Source organism: Astatotilapia calliptera, chromosome 4, assembly GCF_964374335.1.
Source record: "Astatotilapia calliptera chromosome 4, fAstCal68.1, whole genome shotgun sequence".
In the NCBI taxonomy this organism is placed as follows: Eukaryota; Metazoa; Chordata; class Actinopteri; order Cichliformes; family Cichlidae; genus Astatotilapia; species Astatotilapia calliptera.
In genome coordinates this window covers 12,630,636-12,650,371 of record NC_137425.1, presented here as the reverse complement: position 1 = coordinate 12,650,371, position 19,736 = coordinate 12,630,636, and the positions used below count along the sequence as shown (strand labels likewise).

Here is a 19,736-nt window from a genome sequence, read left to right as displayed (position 1 = left end):
AGAACAACACTGGCTGATGATGAAATGCAGTCAGCTGGCATGGTGACACTGCCAGTATTAACCTGCAGGGCTGGACTGGGACAAAAAATTGGGCATTTTCACTACAGATTGGCCCACCAGGTATTAAAGCCATAAAGCCTTTGAATGAAAACAAATGCTGTTGTGACAGTGATGTACAGTCTTTTTGGTATATGTATGATTTCCATACATTTTACGTCAGATAAAAACTTTCTTCGCAAGATTCAGATAATTATTTAATAAAAGCTAGATATTTTAAATGAGAATAAAAAAGAAAAGTATTTCTTTGTGCCCACCTTTCCCTGTTAATGCCCTACCTGGCCCCCTGGCAACACTTTGCTAGACCCGCCCCTGCACAGTTACCAGCTGTCAGCTACATAAAAAAAGGATCCTGGTGTTATTTATCTCTCAGAAACAGTTCATAACTTCAACTCATTCCTGTCACCTAAAAGGTAAACCTGTTTCTCCATCACCTGTTCAGCTCTGATGATTCAGTAAGGACATCTCCTGGTTTCATCTTCATGTTTCCCTCTCACCACATATCCAAACCGACATCATGACCAGCAGCTTTACAGCTTTACAGCTGTGGCTCCAGCAAACATTCTAACTAAATAAATTCTAACAACAGCTGATCAAGCTTAAACGTGCTGCTGCTGTTTAGCGCGACATCTGCTGGTTTCCTCTTTCTGGCTCAAAGTGGGTGATAAACAAACAAGAGAGACGATCAGCTGATCATTGATCAGTTTCATGATTGAAGTAGCAACAGGAGAGAGAGGAGAGATAATGAGAGGAGAAGAGGCAGCTGTGCAGCGTAAAGACAGAATAACTCCAGTTTTGTGTCTTTTTCCATCCTAGCTGAAGTCCGGGACAAACTGCGTCTCTTCTCAGCTCAATACCAAACGCGTAATATTTTCTATGAATGAGGGACCATTCCATTTTTTAAGGAGCTGTTGGCAACTCTACTAACTAACCTTATGAATAAAATAAAGTTCACTATCAGTAACATCATAGCAACCGAACATCTGTATAAACTTGTCATGCTAGCTCACACAGTATGAGGTATTGTAACTGACTGTAAAAAGTCAGCACAACGAAAATAAACTCCACCTAAACTTGGTTTATATCTGACCCAGATAGACTGCAGGTCATAACTTCTTACCTGAAGTTCAGTTCACCTGACACTCGGACTGGTGGCCGCCTCGGGGCTCTCCTCCTGCTTCCCCTTCCCTCATCCACCTGCTGGCCTCTGTGGAAGCCCTGCCATAGCCACCACCAAACAACTGAGTTATTTTTACACATCGACCTGCATCTTATAACTCATAACTCTTATGTTAAGTGGGGGAACTTGCACAATCGGTGGCTAACTAAATACTTTTTTGCCCCACTGTACACTCACTGGCCAAATTTTTGTTAGATACACCTGTTGAGCTGCTCATTAGGTCAAATACCTAATCAGCCTATCACATAGCAGCAGCTCAGTGCATTTAGGCATGTATACATTAATAAGATGACCTGCTGAAGGTCAAAGGGGATTTAAATGACTTTGAACATGCATTGTTGTTTGTGTCGGACAGGCTTGTCTGAGTATTTCAGAAACTGTACAACCATCTAACCGGTTTATAGAAAATGGTCTGAAATGGAGGAAATCTCCTGTGAGCAGCACTTCTCTGGGAAAAAATCACTTGTTGGTGCCAAAGATCAAAAGCGGAATGAGCAGATTACTTACAGCTTTAAGGAAAGCAACATGAACTCAAATACCCACTTACTTCAACCAAGTTATCAAGAAGAGCACCGCTGAAAGCACAATACGTTGAACCTCGAAGCTGATGGCCTAGTGTCACCTGCTGGATAGAGGTGAAAACACAAAGCAAACAATGTCTCTTTCATCTGTTTCACAGCATGCACGGGAACTGGAAACTCGCCGAAGGGAGGCAGAGGAGAGAGAGCGGAGGAAGCAGAGGGAGGTGCAGCTGGATCTGGAAAGACAGCTGAAAGAGGCTGTGATGGTAAAAAAAAAAGTTTTCCACTTGACACCAATTATGTACAGAGTCTTTTCTCCTTGACTTTGATCTTTGAGAACTCCAGCAAAATGTTGACTGTCATTATAAAATTCACACCTAGTCTTTAATGATTTGGAAAAATGGTTATGACAGTCCAGGAAAAGGTAATTCAGGAATAGGTCAGTTTATACCGCTCTGTTGGTGCATCTGTTTATGTAGCTGTGTGTGTGTGTGTGCATAGATAAAAGACAGCATGCAGGCTGAGATGCAGGTGAAGGAAAAGGAGGCTGAACAACAGAAGAAGAGGATCAGGGAGCTGGAGCTGACACAGCAGCAGCTGGAAGTTGCCCTTAATATGGAGATCCAGGCTCGGCTGGAGGAGGAGAGGGCCAGACTGGAGCTTGAGCGGTAACAATGGATTTCTAACTCTTATTATGGCCCTTTATTATTTTATTTGTGATGGAGATCTGAGATATCCATGAGAAGTATTAACATTTTCAGTTGCTTCTTCCCTTTTTCCCCTCCTTCAGGTTGCTGCAGGCTGAAGATGAAAAGAGGAAACATTTCCAGCTCCTCCAGGAGCAGCAACGTACAATGCAAAACCTCAGCCCCATACAGGAGCTGTCAGATGGCAGTCCCGATGAGGACACCCCCTCAGCCCTCAACTCTGCCTCTCAGGAGCTCCAGGATCTGCAGGCATCTCGCCAAAGAAGTCACCAGCGTCTGGAGGTGAACAAGTTTGTTTTGACTGGCTTTGTGAGCAGCATCTTATTTAGTGCTCTTCTAAAACAACACTGATGAAGATGCCTGCATGATTTTTGTTTCCAGGAGGTTCAGGAGAGGCTGAGGAATGCCAGTCAACAGGTACGGCACTGGAACATCCAGCTGAACCGACTGATGACCCCCATTACTCCTGCAGGTGCGGTATTCACTTTGCCTCTTTGCAGCACAGACCTCTGGAACAGAGTGTTAGTATAGTTAATAACAGTGTAGACCAGGGGTGTCAAACTCAAATACACAGTGGGCCAAAATTCAAAACTGGATCAAAGTCGCGGGCTAACTTTAATATTTATTGAAATATATTTATTCCTCCAGATATAAGAATGAATCTTTTCTTATGGACTCAAACACATTTTGCTGAAAAACTGAATATGGAACAAGCAAAGCTTAATACTAAACAATATATATATTAGCTGTATAATACCAGTAGGCCAGCTCTAATAGTAATTTGGTATGGCTTCGCGGGCCAAATGTAATTAGGTTGCGGGCCAAATTTGGCCAGAGTTTGACACCTATGGTGTAGACCATATAATCTGTCAGATAATTGCATTAAAATGCTACAAAAGGCACCTACCCCCAAACATGTCAAGAGATTCATTCAGTGACTTGAATGAAAGAATCTGACTCACCTCAAGTTAATTAAAATTAAAAATAAATCTTATTATGATTTAAACACGGAAATCTTAAAACGAAAAATAACCGCATGCACAGTTGTTACAGGCTGCAAACATGTTTTATACTGCTTTGAAGTCTGGGACAGCATCATAAGAGGCATAACTGATCTCACCATAGTCCCATGAAGACTCAAGATGAGTGTTTTCACAACTGCCATCTTGGTGTTTTGAAATCAGGCATGATGAATGAAGGGAAGAACTGTCTGTTAAGGTTCTCAGTCGTTCAGGTCATCGGAGCTTGGAAAGAAAAGCATCTGGACTTCTTTAAGTTTCTTGAAGAGCATTTCACCTCTCATTCAAGAAGCTTCTTCAGTTCTCTGAAGAAATTCTGAACTGAAGAAGCTTCTCAGATGAGAAGTGAAACATCTTCAAGAAACTTAAAGAAGTCCAGATGCTTTTCTTTCCAAGCTCCTTAGACTGTAGTTAAACTTCACACACTGGACTTGTCAGTCACACATCCTTCGCCAGTAGGCATTCCCAGAATGATCTTTCCCCTTCTGACGCTTAGAATGACCAAATATGTGCAAAATGGACAATTCCACATGCCACCATGTCAGTCTTTTATTAAATATGACATGAAACAAATGACTGAGCCATTAAATTTGTCACAAAGGTGTTCACCTAATTCCAGGCAAATGGAATAGACTTCTATGGGACCATAAGTCTTTTTGCACTTTGACATTTGTTTTACTTTTCAGATCTGTAACCTATAACTTTTATACTGTATGTGTTTTGATCATAGGAGTCTACGGGGACTTACTTACTTTTAGCACGTTTAGCAGTTGATGTTGGCTTCTTTTTTCAGTACTGGAGCTTCCTGCTCATTGAAGACTTTTCTAAAAGGAAATGCTTAATCCAAAATGGCGTTTTAAGGGCTTGGATTAATGTCAATTTCAGCAAATATTCTTTCTTATGTTAAAAGAACATGGATCTCTGTCAGTGATAACTTCTGACTTTATAACTCAAATTTTAAGAGAGAGCTTCACTGCTAAGCTCTCATCTGTGTGGGTGTCACGGTTCGCTTGAGGACTCACACGCAGGACTCAGAGGCACAGTCTGTATTTATTACAGTTCCACCAGGTGTATATACAAACAGTGCAGGGGATAGTGCTATATACAAAGCGGTGACAGGGAAAAGGCTCTGGGGAAATCCAGGTAGGGAAAAGACACTTGCTCCTCTTCTGACTCTCTCTCCAAACACCGCTCGGGGGATGCAGAGTCGGGTCCAGGGGATCTATGTACAGAAGGAAACACACGTTAGAGGTTTTGCACAGGGAAGCAAAAGAGAACTTGCTCAGAGCCGGGCTGCACTGACGCAAGTCACACACAACGATCCAGTGATGAGTAGAAGCCACTCCCTGGCTTAAATGCTGGCTGCACTGATGAGGCCCAGGTGTTTCCTCCTCAGAGGGGCGTGGGCCGAGGGCGTGAACCCACCATGAGTTCCGCCCTGGCGAGAGAGAGAGAGAGAACACTACTAGTCAGCGGCCTGCTGATCCCCTGGCCATGACAGTGGGGTTCAAATCCCTTATTCAGATTAAGATTTTATGTGACATTACATTGGCAAAAATTAAATTTACTTGAATAATGTGAGTATTGGAGTAAGTACTTGAGTAGTTTTTGAATAACTTTAATTTTGTAATGTGCATATTTTATGAATAATGATGTTTCAACACTTTAATCTACTGAATAAGTAAGAATTAGACTTAATAATCTTTTTACTTTAAAAAGGGAAATTGTGTACAATCTTTTATTCTCCAAAATGCACATAATAAAAATGTTTTGGGGAATGTATATGCTTTTTAAAAACCAATTGCTTCTTACTTGATGCATGCTATAACTTTCAGCAAAACTGAACTAAAATTTGTTAACAAGCTTACCAAATAAGAAATGTTTTGTGAATTTTGTTTGGAGAGCGACTGGAAAGCCGGCTGTTATCAAAGCCCACATGCCCTAAAAAGGAGGAGGCGCTGGCCAGTAATGAGTTCATCACTAAGTTTAAGATAAGAGTTGATCAGAATAGAGGCGATGATGAAAGTCTGGAGCATCAGTTGGAGGCTGCCAACCTGTCTGATGAATCGTTCGAGGCCCAGACAGAAGTCAACGGACAAATATGATCACAGACATTTTAAAAACGCGAGTTGAGAGTTAAGGGGGAAAAATATTGTAATAAGTATATATTTGAATTGCACACTAAGATATAAAGTGATGGCAGCGAGCACAGTGTTGCAGGATTTAATTAAAAACACATCTGACTAAGACCAACTGAAATTTAGAGTTGTGTATAATAAAGTTTATTCATGATTAATAAAACAAATCTGTAATAATTTTCTTTCTCTTTTGTCCATCTGAATCTCGCTACAGCTTAAATAAAAGAAAAGAATGTGTTTTGAATATATTAAACTATTCTCTCTTTTTCTTTCTTTCTTTTTTTCTTGGTGGGTTTTCTTTTGCAATCAAACGCAACATTATACAATTATATAGTATAGTAAGAAATATCCTTTAACTTAATTTAGTATTTGTTTTTTCATTCTTGTTTTTATTGTTTCCCCTTCAGTTTTGTGCTTATAACATGTTCTAATCTGACATATTATGCAGTAAATTATTTTTGCAATAACTTAACAGGCCATTGTGGGAGCCAACATTCACTTATCAAAGACATATTTGTATATTCTGTGGGCTGCTTTATGGTTGTGTCATTTAGAAACATAAGCCACAACAGACTTCCACTGGAGAGTACTTAAAAATGTATTTTTATGTAAAGATCTTTTAATAACTACTATATTAAGAGAGAACCTATTGTTACATGGATTAATTGTACAAACTGTAGAGAAATAAGTTTAAGCATGCAACTTTTTATTCATTTTTAACTGTATAAATGTTTTTATGTTAATACAGCCGCCTCATATCTGTTTCCTCAGTGTTTTTTAAACCATGTACTCCATCTATGAGTAAGAACATGAATAAATTCCTTTCCAAATTTGTAGTTCTTTTTTCCAACACACAGATGCAGGTATTGTTTTGCACCAAGGCGTTAAAGAAATGCTAAGAAAAAATGAAAATACTACGTTGCAACCTGTGTGTGTGTGTGTTTATATATCTGTATCTATATAGATATAGATATATATGTGTATTTGTACCCTTTTTTCATCATCTAGTTTCCTGTGCCAGATCTTCTACTGATCCACTGAGGCAGACATGTAAAAAACATGAACTAAAGCATATTTCTGTATATAAACAGGACTTTAAATCTTTATCAACAGCTACTTTAGAGGAAATTCTTCAATAAACTGCAACCAAAGGCTCAACTCAGAGGACAAAACTCAACCTGTTATAAATAGTGTGACACCAAACTTTCTCTTGTGTAAAGTTACAAATAGGAGTAATTATCCACAGAAGCTTTTATACATAATGAAGTTATAATTCGTCCTGTAGAAATTGTACATTTAAGCTATATAGTTCCCTCTGTGATAACTCTGCTATGAATGCCTCTTATTAACTTTTATGCTTTTACAACCCACTATGAGCAAACACTCAGCAACAGTGGGAAGGAAAAACTCCCTTCTTGAAGGAAAAAACCTCTGGTAGAACCTGGAAATCTGTCTAAACTAGTTGGGGGTTAGAGCAACAGATGCAAGTCTTCAGATCATTTGCAGTGTGACTGTCTTTGTGCACACTTTAACCTGATTCAGTTTTCTTATTTGTCAAAATGCACCATGGGTAAAAAAAACAAAACAAAACAAAATAGTAATGAAGGAGAATCCTCAGCAAAGATGAATTAAACAAGTTTTATTTTGATCCAATTTTACTTTAAGTAAAACACATCTTTATTTGATGACTTTAATGTCATCAAATAAAGACAGTTTTGATGGAGCTCCTGACCCAGCCCAAGCTCTCTATGAAGACGAGGAAAAACTCCCCAGGGGGCCAGATCGATGGGAAGAAACCTCGGGAAAGCCCATTCAAAGAGAGATCCCCTTTCCTGGGATGGCTGGGGGGGTTACAGGAAGTCCGAAAAAGCTAATTTTTTATTTATTTATTTTTTAAGATTGACCCATTCCTGTCCAACAGAAAAAAGAAAGGAGGTTACCACAATGTATCACACTTATATGATAAGGTGTGAATTGTGTGTTTGTGTGTGTTATCTTAGCCAGGGGTGAAGCTGGAGCTCCTCCAGTGTTGGGCGCTTCTCCGGGGCTATAGTTAAACATGCCTCCAAGAAATTCTGGCATTCTTGAAAGAAAGAAAAGATCAAAAAGATGAAGATGATAGTTCTAGTGATCCAAGACATCAGTGAATCTGGAAGTGTGAAGTTTTCTTACCTGTGGACAGACGCTTTTTGATGCTCAGTTTCTTTGCGAGGAACCTCTCGGTACTAAAGTGCCGTGCATGAAGCGCTTCATACAACACCACTCCCATTTGCCACACCGTGGTGGGTCCACACCTGTAGCAGCTCCTCCTGTACCACTCGGGAGGGGTGTGAAGAGGAGTGCCTAACAAACAGACACAATTACAATTTCTTCTAAAACAAAAGACACAAATTGCTACATCTGTGAAAAGCAGGAGCAGAATATGTTACCATAGAAGACGCGATACAGAGATCGCTGTTTAACAAAGCAGCTCAGTCCAAAGTCAATGATGCGAACTCGAGGCACATCGGAGCCGGTCTCAATCAGAATGTTTTCTCCCTTGATGTCCCGATGAAAGATGTGTTTATCCTCAAGTTCCTTTACAGCATCAACTAGTTGCTTCAGAATGACCTGGAAAAGATGAAAAACACAATAATGAGTTAATGCTTTTCTGCCTTGATTGAATGCTGTACAGTCTAAGGCTCTCCCAGTCAACCTACCTTGGCCTTGTCCTCTGGTAAAGTTCTTCCATATTCTGCTTTGTATTTTTGCAGGTCCACAGCGGGGACAGGTCTCTCCAGCACCAGGATCAGCTCTTTGCCAAGGTCGAACCACTCCAGCAAGGACACAGGTGCTGATATTCCCACTGACCCTTCTGCTTCACCTGCAAGTTTAACCATAATGGCCACTTCCACCGAGAGCATCTTCCCGCTTTCATCCTGAAATATTACAACAAAGTGGATGATGAGGAACGCCGCATTCAATCCAGTAATGTAAAACTAATTCAAGTGTTGGACGCTTACCGCCACTTTGCAGTAGACTTTATTTTTGGGAATGTGTTTGATGGCAACCTAGAAGACACAGAGCATTGGTGAGCATTTCCTCAGTATGACATAATGAAAGGTGGAAACACAGCAGACGTCTCAGTTTACGATATTATCCATTATCTGCGTTACTGCCTGTCTTACTACCATCATCTGAACACTTACTGGAAAACGATCTTCTATCCGGTAGCCAGAAAACACTGCTCCGCAGCCTCCTTCTCCGAGCTGGTGCTCCTCCACATATCTGGCTTCGAATTCACCTGAACAGACAAAACAGCAAATCTTGTTTTATTACAGCTGTGACACAAATTACTCTCCTCTGTAGCCTAAATGTTCCTTTTGCCCTTCCCCTGAATATAAAACCCAAGCTGCTTGCTACTTACGTTTTTGGTCTGCCACTGATTTTTTGTCCTGGTCCACATTCCTTTTTTTTTTCTTGGGTGACTCTATGTCGTCTCCCGTGGCCTTTCTTTTGCCATTTTTTGCGCACACCTGTTTGTTGTTCAAGTCTGGAGATGTGGAAAACACCAAAAGCACATCAGCTCACTGGATGATAGACACAAACACTAAACACCAATATCTTAAACCTAGCAACCACACTTAATCTACCCCCTTATTCAACTAATTAGCCTACCTTTACCAGAGTCCAACGAGGAGGATGCTTGCTCCTTGTCACCGCTCATATGGTCAAGAAGTTTAGCCCTCTTTGCTCTCTTTGTTGTGTCCTCTTCATCTTGCACAACCTTGCGCTTCACTCCTTTGACCACATCTGAGCTGGTGGAAGGACCAGCCTGCTCAGCGACCCTCCTCCTTTTCATTGGGGTCTTCTTTTCAGGACTGGCCTTTCTTTTAGCAGTCCTGCTCTTACGATCTATAAACGACAACAACACAGTGGTGAAAAAGAGTCCCCGACATCAAGACTGGAAGCAGTTTGATGGCAAAGAATTTGAAATTGCTTTTGCTTAAATGATCACAAGTTTAATCTTGGGATGAAAAAAAAAACTGATCAGTGCGAGTTGATACTAGGTTTATTAAGTCTTAGATCTTGATGGCACTTGTTGGTCTGTTTTTACTGTTGAGTCCAAGAATAAACTTATTACATTATTTTATCAAAAGACCGGTAACCTTTCTTTGATTAGACATCTTGTATTAAAGCTATTTTCAATTAAACATATGATTCAATTGCTCCAAAAATGATTCACACAGTGTCAACATTTCTAGGATTTGGATTTTACCAGGATTTGATTTTATTATTTTACTTACCTTGATCTCCCGAATCTTTCTTATCGGCTGGAGTGGCAATTTTTCTTGTTTCCTTTTTCATTGTAATTTCGGAGACCCTTTAAAATCGAAAATGTAAACCGTAATGAGCTAAGATTGAGTTAATATTCCTTCAAATGTGCACCCTTCAAATGCTTGACTTTTCTAACTGAATTCTGTAAGTGAGCTTTATAAGTAAACTCTGGAAACTACGGCAACACAACATAGAATCTTGCCTTTCAGTGACTTCACTGACTGCCAGTAGTTCAAAGTAGTTTACAGAAAAACACTGGCAGACAAAGCCATAATATTTCATATAATTCAATCATTTCATATCAATTAAACAGTTTCTTTCATTATCTTTCATCATTTGTATAAAGACCTCATCTATGGATGACAGTATGAAGATTTGTGGTTGACCACACACATTATAATAAACACAGTGTCAGCTACATTGTCATCTGATTTAAAGTATTTATTATGTACATTTAACTGTCATGGTAGTGAGTCTGTGACCCAGTGTTTTGTGTTTGTTCATTTATATTCATTGATTATTCTTATGTATGTTTTTGGTTCTCTTTATTGTTTTCTTCTTGTGTTATATTCTTAGGCTTTAGGTTTCTGTTACTTTGCCTTGCCCCTGTGTCCCACGTGTCATGTCTAGTCACTCTTGTTTCCATGTTCCCCAATTTCTCCCCAGTCAGTCATGTCTCTGTGTCAACTCTGTGTCTTTGTAAAAGTCTCTTGTTTGCTGTTTTACTTTGATAGTCATGTGTGCTGTGTTAGTGTTTTCATGTCTGTGAAGGTTCTCAGTCATCTAGGTCATCGTAGTCTAAGGAGTTTGGAAAGAAAGCGTCTGGACTTGAAGTTGCTTGAAGATGTTTCACCTTCTCGGATGAAAAGAACTTAAACTTTGCTTGAACATCTTCAAGCAACTTAAAGAAGTCCAGACGTTTTCTTTCTAAGCTCCTTAGACTATGTTAGTGTTTTCAGTTTTCCTTCCCCATGGTCTTGTTGTTTGTGATTTCTCGCAGCTGTGCTCTCATCCTGTGTCTTATTCCCTCATTTATCCCTCTGTGTATTTAAGCCCATTGTTTTCCTCTGTTTGCTGTTGGGTTATCTGTGTATCATCCATGACAATTAAATGAAATAGCAAATGCAACTACAATTTCAATGAGATTCATTCCTGGCATTCTACTGCGGTGGCTGAAAGTAGACACCAAGCATTATCACTGTAACTGATGTAAATATTGGACTTGGAGGGGATTCGTCTGATAGACTGATGCAAACATTACTGTGAGGAAATTTTTGAATCTCCCAATTTTCTTTCTTTCTGAAAGAAAGAAAGTTGGTTACTGTATCACATTTGTATGGCAAGATGTGAATTCAGTATGCGTGTGTGTTTGTGTCAGAGAGGAGTTTATCTGAGCCAGGGGTAAAGCAGGAGGTCCTCCAGCATTGGGCACTTCTCCAGGACTTTGTTAAAACTTGTTTTCAAGACGTCTGAAATGAAAGAAGGACAAGAGATATCGAGATGATAATTCCAGTGATCCAAGCGATCACATTGATTTTCTGCAAAATTTTCGTTTTGAGAGTCATTCGGCTGGGCAGGGGGTATAACACATCTGCAATGCAGCAACATCTGCTCTCTGGGCCTGTGTGAGAGTGTTATCTCAATGGCGGGAATGAGGATGTTGGAATTTGGCATCTCAGGCACCAACTCATCTCTTTCCTTAACCGGGCTCACCAGAGATTGGTTTCAGCCTCTCTCCATGCTTTAAGGAGGTTGAGTTGATAAATCTGACTGGCCCCTCCCCTGTCTGACCCTATCTCTTCATAGTCAACACCAATGTTCTCACCGTGTGACCATGAACGGTCCTTACCACTTGGCAAGTAATTTCGAGCTAGAAGAAGGGAGTAAGACAAGCACTTTATGTCCCTGTGAAAATACAACTACATTTTATCAAATATCACTAAGCAGTCCTTACCTTTAAATACAGCCTGGTTTCTTTCTCTTTCTTTCTATATCTCTGAGTGAAGTTAGCTCTCATTCTTTCTCTTCCTGTGAAATACAGCAAGTAGAGCTTTAGATAGCAACACACTGTGACACAGTTAGTGTTTGTTGAGGTGATAGAAATGCTGCATTTGAAATTACCTGACACAACATTTTACTCCCTTTTATGTTCACTCCTTTTTTTCTGAAGTACCGCAAATTATGGGCACGTGGGGTTGTTCTGGTGTTGTGCTAAAAATAAATAAATCAACACTACAGTACATGGTTTGTTCTTTCATCTCTTTTTATGCGACATCCTCTACTGATTAAAACGCGACTGCCTTTCACTGTTTAGGCTCAAATCTCATTGTTTGAAGGCCTGCAGTGACGTGAAATATTAACTTCCCCCAAATGCGTTAAACCCAAAGTAACGAGTTTGTTTTGAAAATATACGGAGTGGAAACTACAGATATTTGTAGTTTTGCACGTCTTTCTTCCTCCACCAGAGGCCATAGGCGCTGTCGATCTTGTATGTCCTCCTGCAGCAACATCTCTGTGAAGCTGATGCCTTCTTGCTTGCAGGTTGAAGAATCTTTGGTGCGCCTCCACAATTCTTCTTTAATTCGCCTCTGTGTGAATAGAATAATGATGTTTCTGTTTCTGCCATCAACTTGTTTCCCTAAGCGGTGGACAATATCAACAGCCTCTTCTAAGTTCAAGTCAGGGGCAATCTTCTGAAGCGTTTGCAAAACCTTCACTCTAATGTTTTCGTCTTTGTCTTCCTTCACCCCTTTCAGTTTTAGGCACCACCTCATTCGGTAGCGCTCTTGTTCTCTCACTCTTCTTTTCAAGTCTTCGTTTTCTTTAAGCAGCAGTTCATTCGCATTTGCCAGTTTAACAACTTTCAGTTTGCAATCAGCTATCTCTGCAGCGTTAAACTCTACAGCCTTAGCCAAGCTGGCAACCATAGCTGCACTTTGTCTGTTTTGTTCCTTGATATCCTCCAGTTGTGCTTCAAATTTTTTGTCAAGTCCCATAATGGCTTCAAAAATAGTTTTATTGGAGATATCATCTTCCTTCGCTGAAGATTTTGTTCTTTTCTCCTCTGGCGGTTGTTTTCGTCTCCCTGTGAGGTGTCATGCCGAGCAGATGTCAGAATTGAGTTCAAGCAAAGTTGACTCTTTTGGTGATTACAGTTTGTCCGGGCGGGCTGTGCGTCTTATTTCATCTGCAGACACGTCGTTGGATGAGGAACAGCTCATGTTGGCATCAGTGGCAGTCAGGATGGCGGCATCTTCCAGAGGGAAGGTCAGGTCGCTGGTCTCTCTGAGCAGGACGCTGTCCACCAACAAGCCCGGTTCCACGGCTGGAGATTACCCTCCTCCGGCTGAAGCCCCCGCTTTTCCCCCGAACAGCGAGCCAGCCGCGGCGCCTCACCCAAAAGCAGCGGCTGCTCCGTGCTCCTCTTCCCCAGTCAGGGCAGCCAGTTTGTGGGCATGGGCAGAGGACTTTTGAAATACCCCAACATTAAAGAAATGTTCACCATAGCCCAGAAGATCCTGGGTTACGACCTGCTGTCTCTGTGTCTGGAGGGCCCCGAGGACGAGCTGCAGAAAACCCCAAAGTAAGTGCCAGATAAATGTCTGGAAAAGGACAATAACTGCAGGTCCTGCCTTCTTAAATGTGGCCATTTTATCTTTTAAAAAAAAAAAAAAATACTGCTACAGTAATATTAATTTATATTTAAAATGTGCGCACATTATGTATGAAGGTGTGGATGAATGATGCTTGTTGTAAGAAAGCATTTTGAGTGCCCAGTAGAAGAGCATCTTTCAAATGCAAAGTTTCTCATTTCAACTTTAATTACTGCACATGATTAAGGCGATAAGAGTAAATAAGGCTTCCAACAGTGGTTATTTCTTATTATCATATCTTATTTTTATTGGTTTTATCAGTAGATTGTTGTTTCACTCCCACCAAAAACATCACCGTAAATAATCTTCTGATTCTGAATGACCATTTAAAAAAATAAACAAATTGTTCTGAGTTAATTTCAGTTACGGATGTATCAGTGACGTAAATGATATATTGGTCATAATCGGGAGGCTGTTACATTTTTTTTTTTTTTTTACTTGTTTTGACTTGTCTTTCTGGGGCGATGAACTTTGCAGAAGGTAGAAAGATTTCTTTTTGGGGTTTTTTTGTGCATTTGTTAGCAAGAAGAGGCAGTCGCTTATTAAGCTTAACGCAGGAATGCTTTACAAACATTCAGAGATGGACTTACACACTTGCTTTACTTCTCTCGGGGATAACTTTGTCGGAGATGAAATGCCAGGTTGCTAGCGAAGCTCCAAATGCTATCCAGACCACCGACAGGTCACGCATGCCACAGCCGCTCTATCACGTGATGCATACTGCTCCGACGTGCTAACGTTCTGAGGTGAGTTACGGCATGTTGCAAGTTTTGCGAGGTGATTTCGTGATATTTAATGGATCGGATTACATTTTTTATTTTTCTCCGATATCCGATCCAGTAATTTAGGTCAGTATCGGACCGATACCGATACGTAATATCGGATCGGTCCATCTCTAATTTATATAATGTCAATACTATCAAATTTATTCTGATTTATGTTTATTTATGTTCTTAGGGCTGCGCTCTTCTGGACAGAGATCTCTGATGTTGTTCCTGGGATCTGCTGGAGCCGCTCACCTAGCTTGGGAGTCACCAAACCGAGTGTTCCAATTACCACTGGGACCACTGTTACCTTAACCCTCCACATCTTCTCGAGCTCTTCTCTGAGCCTTTGGTATTTCTCAAGCTTCTCGTGCTCCTTTTTCCTGATGCTGTGCAGGGTGTACCCTGCCTCTCGCCCTATGACAGCTGGGATAGGCTCCAGCGCCCCCCGCGACCCTGAAAAGGATAAGCGGAAGCAAATGGATGGATGGATGAATTTCAAATAAGCTCAATGTTTGTTTATTGTGCTTTAGTTATTTGTTGGCATTAGTTTATTTGTAAAATGATCCCATGCAATACAATTCTACTGTACTGCATTCTTTTTTGTTATTTTTATTCATCAGTCATCAATAACAAAGTTTGTTTTGTTTGTTTGGGGAATGTATTTTTTCGATCTGTTAGTTTTTGCAAATAAAAAAACTTTTAGTTTTTGTAATTTCTATTTCAGATAACAGAGAAGCATATTTTTAACATAACTGCTGTGTACTGTAAACAATCACTTTCAAGCACATTCACAGATCATTACGTTGTGGTTTATGAGCACTAGTGCTAATCATTTAAACAAGTAAATGGTAAATGGCCTACATTTGTATAGCGCTTTTCTAGTCCCTAAGGACCCCAAAGCGCTTCACACTACATTCAGTCATTCACACATTCACACACTGGCGATGGCAAGCTACATTGTAGCCACAGCTGCCCTGGGACGCACTGACAGAGGCGAGGCTGCCGGACACTGGCGCCACCGGGCCCTCTGACCACCACCAGTAGGCAAACATGGGGTTAGTATCTTGCCCAAGGATATTTGGCATGCAGCCAGGAGGTAGCCTGGGATCGAACCACCAACCATCTGATTAGTGGCTGACCTGCTCTGCCACCTGAGCTACAGCCACCCAATAGTAAAATACTTAAAACACATTCAAGTATTCTTGACAGAATTGCAGTGTGCAGAAAAGACACTGAGTAAATACTGTATATTTTCTTCCCATGAGTATTATGTCAGTTAGTTTGATCGTCATCATTTTTACAAATGATAGAAAAATATATACCATAATAATACAATAGCTTCTTAAAAATGGTTGTAAAAGAATCAAACATTTATCACTAGTGTCCTTATCTTCACACTTCTATATTTTCCTTCTGCCTTAAAAATATGTTTCTGAATAATCAAAACTAAATGTAAATGAAGATGGTGTAGAAGTTCTAAACTAGCTTCAGTATAGCTTTATATATATTTTTTAAACTGCATGTTAACTACACTTTATTTTAAATGATAAGTTAAACTGCTGTTGGACAGTTAGACCTGTGAGTAGTGTCTATAAAATTTCTGTTATTAAGAATAGCTTGCAGCAACATATAATACTATATGTTGGATAGTTTGGTTTATGTGATCTGTTCGGGCTGATGTGAGTAAATGAGATGTACATATTTCAGTGCTTTCCTCTTTATGCCTTTAATAATGAAGATTAAAAAGGATTTAAAAATGGAGGATTTAGTGTTTAATAACACATTACAGGGTTTTTTTATGGGTCTTTTTTTTTGCATGTGAAAGTTTCTAAAAAAGCAGAAGTACTAATGAGGAGGTTTTTGTCACTGTCTAAATCACTGTGGTACAGCTGCACTGGCAGAGTCATCCCATGTCTGACAGTAATACACTGCAGAGTCTCCTGTCTCTGCTCGCTTGATAATGAACTGGTAATCAATGTTTGATGAGGACTTAGAGTTGAATCTGTCTGAGGAGAATCCTGTTCCAAAGTCGGGTGAGCTGCTAGAATGATGAAATCTTAGAACATACTGAGGAACCGTTCCAGGAACTTGTTTATACCAGCTAACATAATTTGCATCATCTCTCTCTATGTTACAGTTGAGAACAACTTCTTGACCTGGAGAAACTGTGTGGACAGCAGGTGTTTGGGTCAACACGATCACTGCATCAACATCTGCCAGGAAACACAGAAAAAATAGAAGTTTAAAGTTTAGCTCTAAATATGGACTAAAAAATGGAATAAGAAGATCTTACATGTTAGAGCAGTGATGAGAGTGCAGAAGGTCCACAGCATGTTGTCAGTGTGAAGTGTAAATGATCTTTACTGTTTAGAGATGTGAGTAGGAGAAGAGAGCTGGAGCTTATAAAGAGGAGAGGCAAACTAAAGGAGGAGGAGATTAAAGAAAACTACTTTCACTCATAGATTAAATGATTCATGAGCAGTTTCACATTGTTGTTCATTGTTGTTTCCGATTCATATTCATCATTCATGCTCAAGTCTGTCATAAAATAATATTCTTGAAAAAGTTGTTGTAGCTGTTAGTGTGGCTCTCATTTTGGCCTTCTGTTGCTGTAGCCCATCTGCTTCAAAGTCAGATGTACGGTGCTCCCAAACATGCTCTTCTGCATAGCTTGTTTTGAAACATTGCACCAAAAACTGCTGCTCGCTGGATATTTTCTAATTTGAGTCCTCCATCCCTGTAAACCCTAGAGATGGTTGTGCAAAAAAATAATCCCGGTACATTAACAGTGTCTGAAATACTCACGCCAGTCTGTCTAACAACAATAACCATCTCACATTTAGTTATCTTTCTTCTTTATTCTGATGAACGGTTTGAACTTCTGCAGTCTGTCTTGACTATATCTAGATATGTACATTGCTAGCTTCAAGTTGCTAGATATTAGATATTTGGATCACTATAATAAGTACTGGAACAAGTGTCCCTAATAAAGTGGTTGTTGAATTTATGTACCGTGACTGTACTGGACTATACATTAGTTGGTGCCACGTTCTCAGTTTTTTTATATTTTCTTTGCCTGCTTTCTGATGCATAGAGTTTCATGAGTAACAATTTGCTTTTCTCCATTACATTAGTTATGTAACGTTTCCAAAAGTTCCTTCATATTTTATTTCTAAAAAATGTTTGCACTACATTAGACCTGCATTAATGCAGAACTGTTTCCAAAGTTAGTAATGTTTTGAGAATTTATTTTTTTTTTTTGATGACTCTGTCTTCATAGGGTGGTGAAAGTTTTACATTTATTCATTATCATGTTTTTTAGAACTGATTGAAAAGTGCTATGACTTTTCTGCTTTGAGAAAACTGCAACACATTATCTGCAGTTGGTGGGTTTACACCGAGTTGCTTGATCTCTCAGTTATCAGGATGTGGAAGAGTGTCAAAAAGCAGAAGTATTAGTGAGGAGGTTGTTGTCACAGTGTAAATCACTGTGATGTGTACTCCTTAACAGAGCTGTCCCATGTCTTACAGTAATAGACTGCAGAGTCTCCCTCCTCCACATTGTTGATGATCAAACGATAATCTGATGTTGACTGATGAGTGGATGTGAATTTTGGAGAGGAGAACCCAGAGCCATAGCTTGGAGATGTATTTTCATGATAAAAATCCAGCACATACTGAGGAACTCCTCCTGGAATCTGTTTGTACCAATAGACATAGCTATCAACAGTCCCCAGGTTACAGTCCATGGTGGCTGTCTCTTCTTTCCTCACTGATAAAACAGGAGGTTTCTGTGTCAGCACCGTCACACCACTCACACCTGCAAACAACAAGAAGACACAAGGTCAAGAGTAACACACTGACAAATGAATATAAAATGGAGTTTAAGCTATACTGTAAGTAAGACTCTTTACATGTTAGACAAGTGATGATTGCACAGAGAGTCACCAGCATGTTGTCAGTGTGGGCTAAGTATTCAGTGGAGAGATGGTGGTGGAGAGGTTATTTAATACAGCTAACAGGAGGCGGAGCTTTTTTTTTTTTTTTTGTCTTGCCTGTATTATTAGTTCTATTACTGTCACGGTCCTGGGTCACTTTGACCCAGCATTTTCAGTTCTTACATTCCTTTGTATTATGGTTTGGTATTCTGATCCTTTTGTTATGCTTTGTTTATTAGTATTATTCTATGTTCTTTGTGAGGGGTTAGTTCTTGGGTTGTGTCAGTGCGTCTAGCTTTGCTCCCCGTGTCTCGTTAGCCCAAACCCTCTCAGCTGTGTCTCCCTCCTGTTTCTCATTCCTTGATGACTCCCTCAGTGTATTTAAGCCCAGTGTGCCCTTGTGTCAGTGTCGTGTCGTTAATGTCAGTTCACCCTCAACCTGCTGTGTGTTTTGTCTCCCACGCTGGTTCTTTTCCAGTGTTTTAGTCCTTAGTTCCTCTGTCCAGAGTTTTGTTTGTCTTTTGGGGAGTTTAGTTTAGTGAGGTTTTTCCCCAGCAATAAAGCTGCACTTTAAGTTTTACTTCTGTGTCTGAGTCCTGCATTTTGGGTCCACTTCCCCTACCTGCCTGCCACACTGCACATCATGACAATTACTATTATTGGTGCTGTTTTGTGCTTGTCTACTTAAGGCAGGCAAGATCATCCATTTTTTTCTATGTATTTGTTTGTTTGTTTCTTACATTGGAATGGTTACATTCTCCACGTCCTAAATGAAACAGGGTTATGCTTGGTTATATTTGATCCTTTTTTTGTGCTTTATTCAGAATTTTCAATTATATGTAAAATTTTTGAAGCAATGTAAAGTAGACAATTTCAGCTTTAGCACTATTCTCTGACATCAAAATTTATGGTTTCCACAAAAAGGCAATCATCTAAATATTTAAAAATGAGATGAAACTGTAAGATGAAAGAGAAATCTGCACATCTGCAGCCATTTCAATAGGAAGAGGTTGTTAGATAGAATGAGCATAATTAATAGGTGAACAGAATTTAGATGGAGATATTTGGAGGAGTAAGTACAGATCTTGTTATTGAACTTTATTGAACTGTTGAAATCTTCATAAGTCAATGAGACCAGACTTATTGTAAAGGTGATGCCCAAACACAGTTGATGGTCAAGATCCAGTGAAAGCAAACTCTGAAAATACAGAAAATATCTACAGCAATTCAAAACTTTCAAGCTATTTTCTGCTTTTATAGATAGTTGATACTTTATACATGAGATACTGAGGCCTGTAGGTGCATCCTGAAAAGAAGTTACAGACCTGGACTCAGTTTAGTCTTTCTTAACAGTACATGAGATATGCAATCAGAGAAAAAATGTAAACGGTATTCAGCTAATTGTTTCAGGATGATCATAACTGAAGCATTTCCAGTAA

General features: G+C 39.8%; 3 protein-coding genes and 1 gene segment (V, D, J or C); 1 reads left to right on the top strand and 3 right to left on the bottom strand.

Moving 5' to 3' along the window:
- Positions 1-16,730, bottom strand: part of LOC113020659 (immunoglobulin lambda-1 light chain-like) — a 49,673-nt gene extending 32,943 nt beyond the window's left edge. Inside the window, exons 1-2 of the mRNA XM_080300845.1 lie at positions 16,653-16,730; positions 16,247-16,572 (exon numbers count right to left, since the gene is read on the bottom strand). Coding sequence (XP_080156971.1) covers positions 16,247-16,572; positions 16,653-16,692 — 366 coding nt within the window. The 5' untranslated portion in view covers positions 16,693-16,730. The remainder of the gene's footprint in view (positions 1-16,246; positions 16,573-16,652) is intronic.
- LOC145428450 (uncharacterized) lies at positions 2,241-5,589 on the top strand. The gene is made up of 4 exons (XM_080300649.1): positions 2,241-2,426; positions 2,549-2,747; positions 2,847-2,937; positions 5,387-5,589. Exons 1-4 carry the CDS (start codon positions 2,272-2,274, stop codon positions 5,587-5,589), a joined length of 648 nt encoding a protein of 215 aa, XP_080156775.1. The 5' UTR covers positions 2,241-2,271.
- On the bottom strand, positions 6,527-11,338 carry LOC145428537 (serine/threonine-protein kinase pim-1-like). Its single transcript, XM_080300856.1, has 9 exons — positions 9,909-11,338; positions 9,280-9,516; positions 9,029-9,154; positions 8,811-8,905; positions 8,625-8,672; positions 8,322-8,540; positions 8,052-8,232; positions 7,795-7,965; positions 6,527-7,705 (listed from the first exon to the last, which is right to left on the bottom strand). Exons 1-9 carry the CDS (start codon positions 9,967-9,969, stop codon positions 7,614-7,616), a joined length of 1,230 nt encoding a protein of 409 aa, XP_080156982.1. The 5' UTR covers positions 9,970-11,338; the 3' UTR covers positions 6,527-7,613.
- Positions 16,731-17,844: 1,114 nt separating the features above from the next.
- On the bottom strand, positions 17,845-18,313 carry LOC113020653 (Ig kappa chain V-VI region NQ2-6.1-like). The segment is given in 2 exon segments: positions 17,845-18,179; positions 18,274-18,313. Coding segments are annotated over 2 exon segments (375 nt in total).
- Between the last annotated feature and the right edge of the window lie 1,423 nt (positions 18,314-19,736).

Bases quoted from the DNA above. Each gene is read 5' to 3' on its own strand.
- LOC145428450 (XM_080300649.1), top strand. From the start codon at position 2,272: ATGCAGGCTGAGATGCAGGTGAAGGAAAAGGAGGCTGAACAACAGAAG. The intron at 2,427-2,548 runs GTAACAATGGAT...CCCCTCCTTCAG, and splicing joins GCCAGACTGGAGCTTGAGCG to GTTGCTGCAGGCTGAAGATG. The intron at 2,938-5,386 runs GTGCGGTATTCA...TTTTGTTTGGAG, and splicing joins GACCCCCATTACTCCTGCAG to AGCGACTGGAAAGCCGGCTG.
- LOC145428537 (XM_080300856.1), bottom strand. From the start codon at position 9,969: ATGAAAAAGGAAACAAGAAAAATTGCCACTCCAGCCGATAAGAAAGAT. The intron at 8,233-8,321 runs GTAGGTTGACTG...CATCTTTTCCAG, and splicing joins TACCAGAGGACAAGGCCAAG to GTCATTCTGAAGCAACTAGT. The intron at 7,966-8,051 runs GTAACATATTCT...TCTGTTTGTTAG, and splicing joins TCTGTATCGCGTCTTCTATG to GCACTCCTCTTCACACCCCT.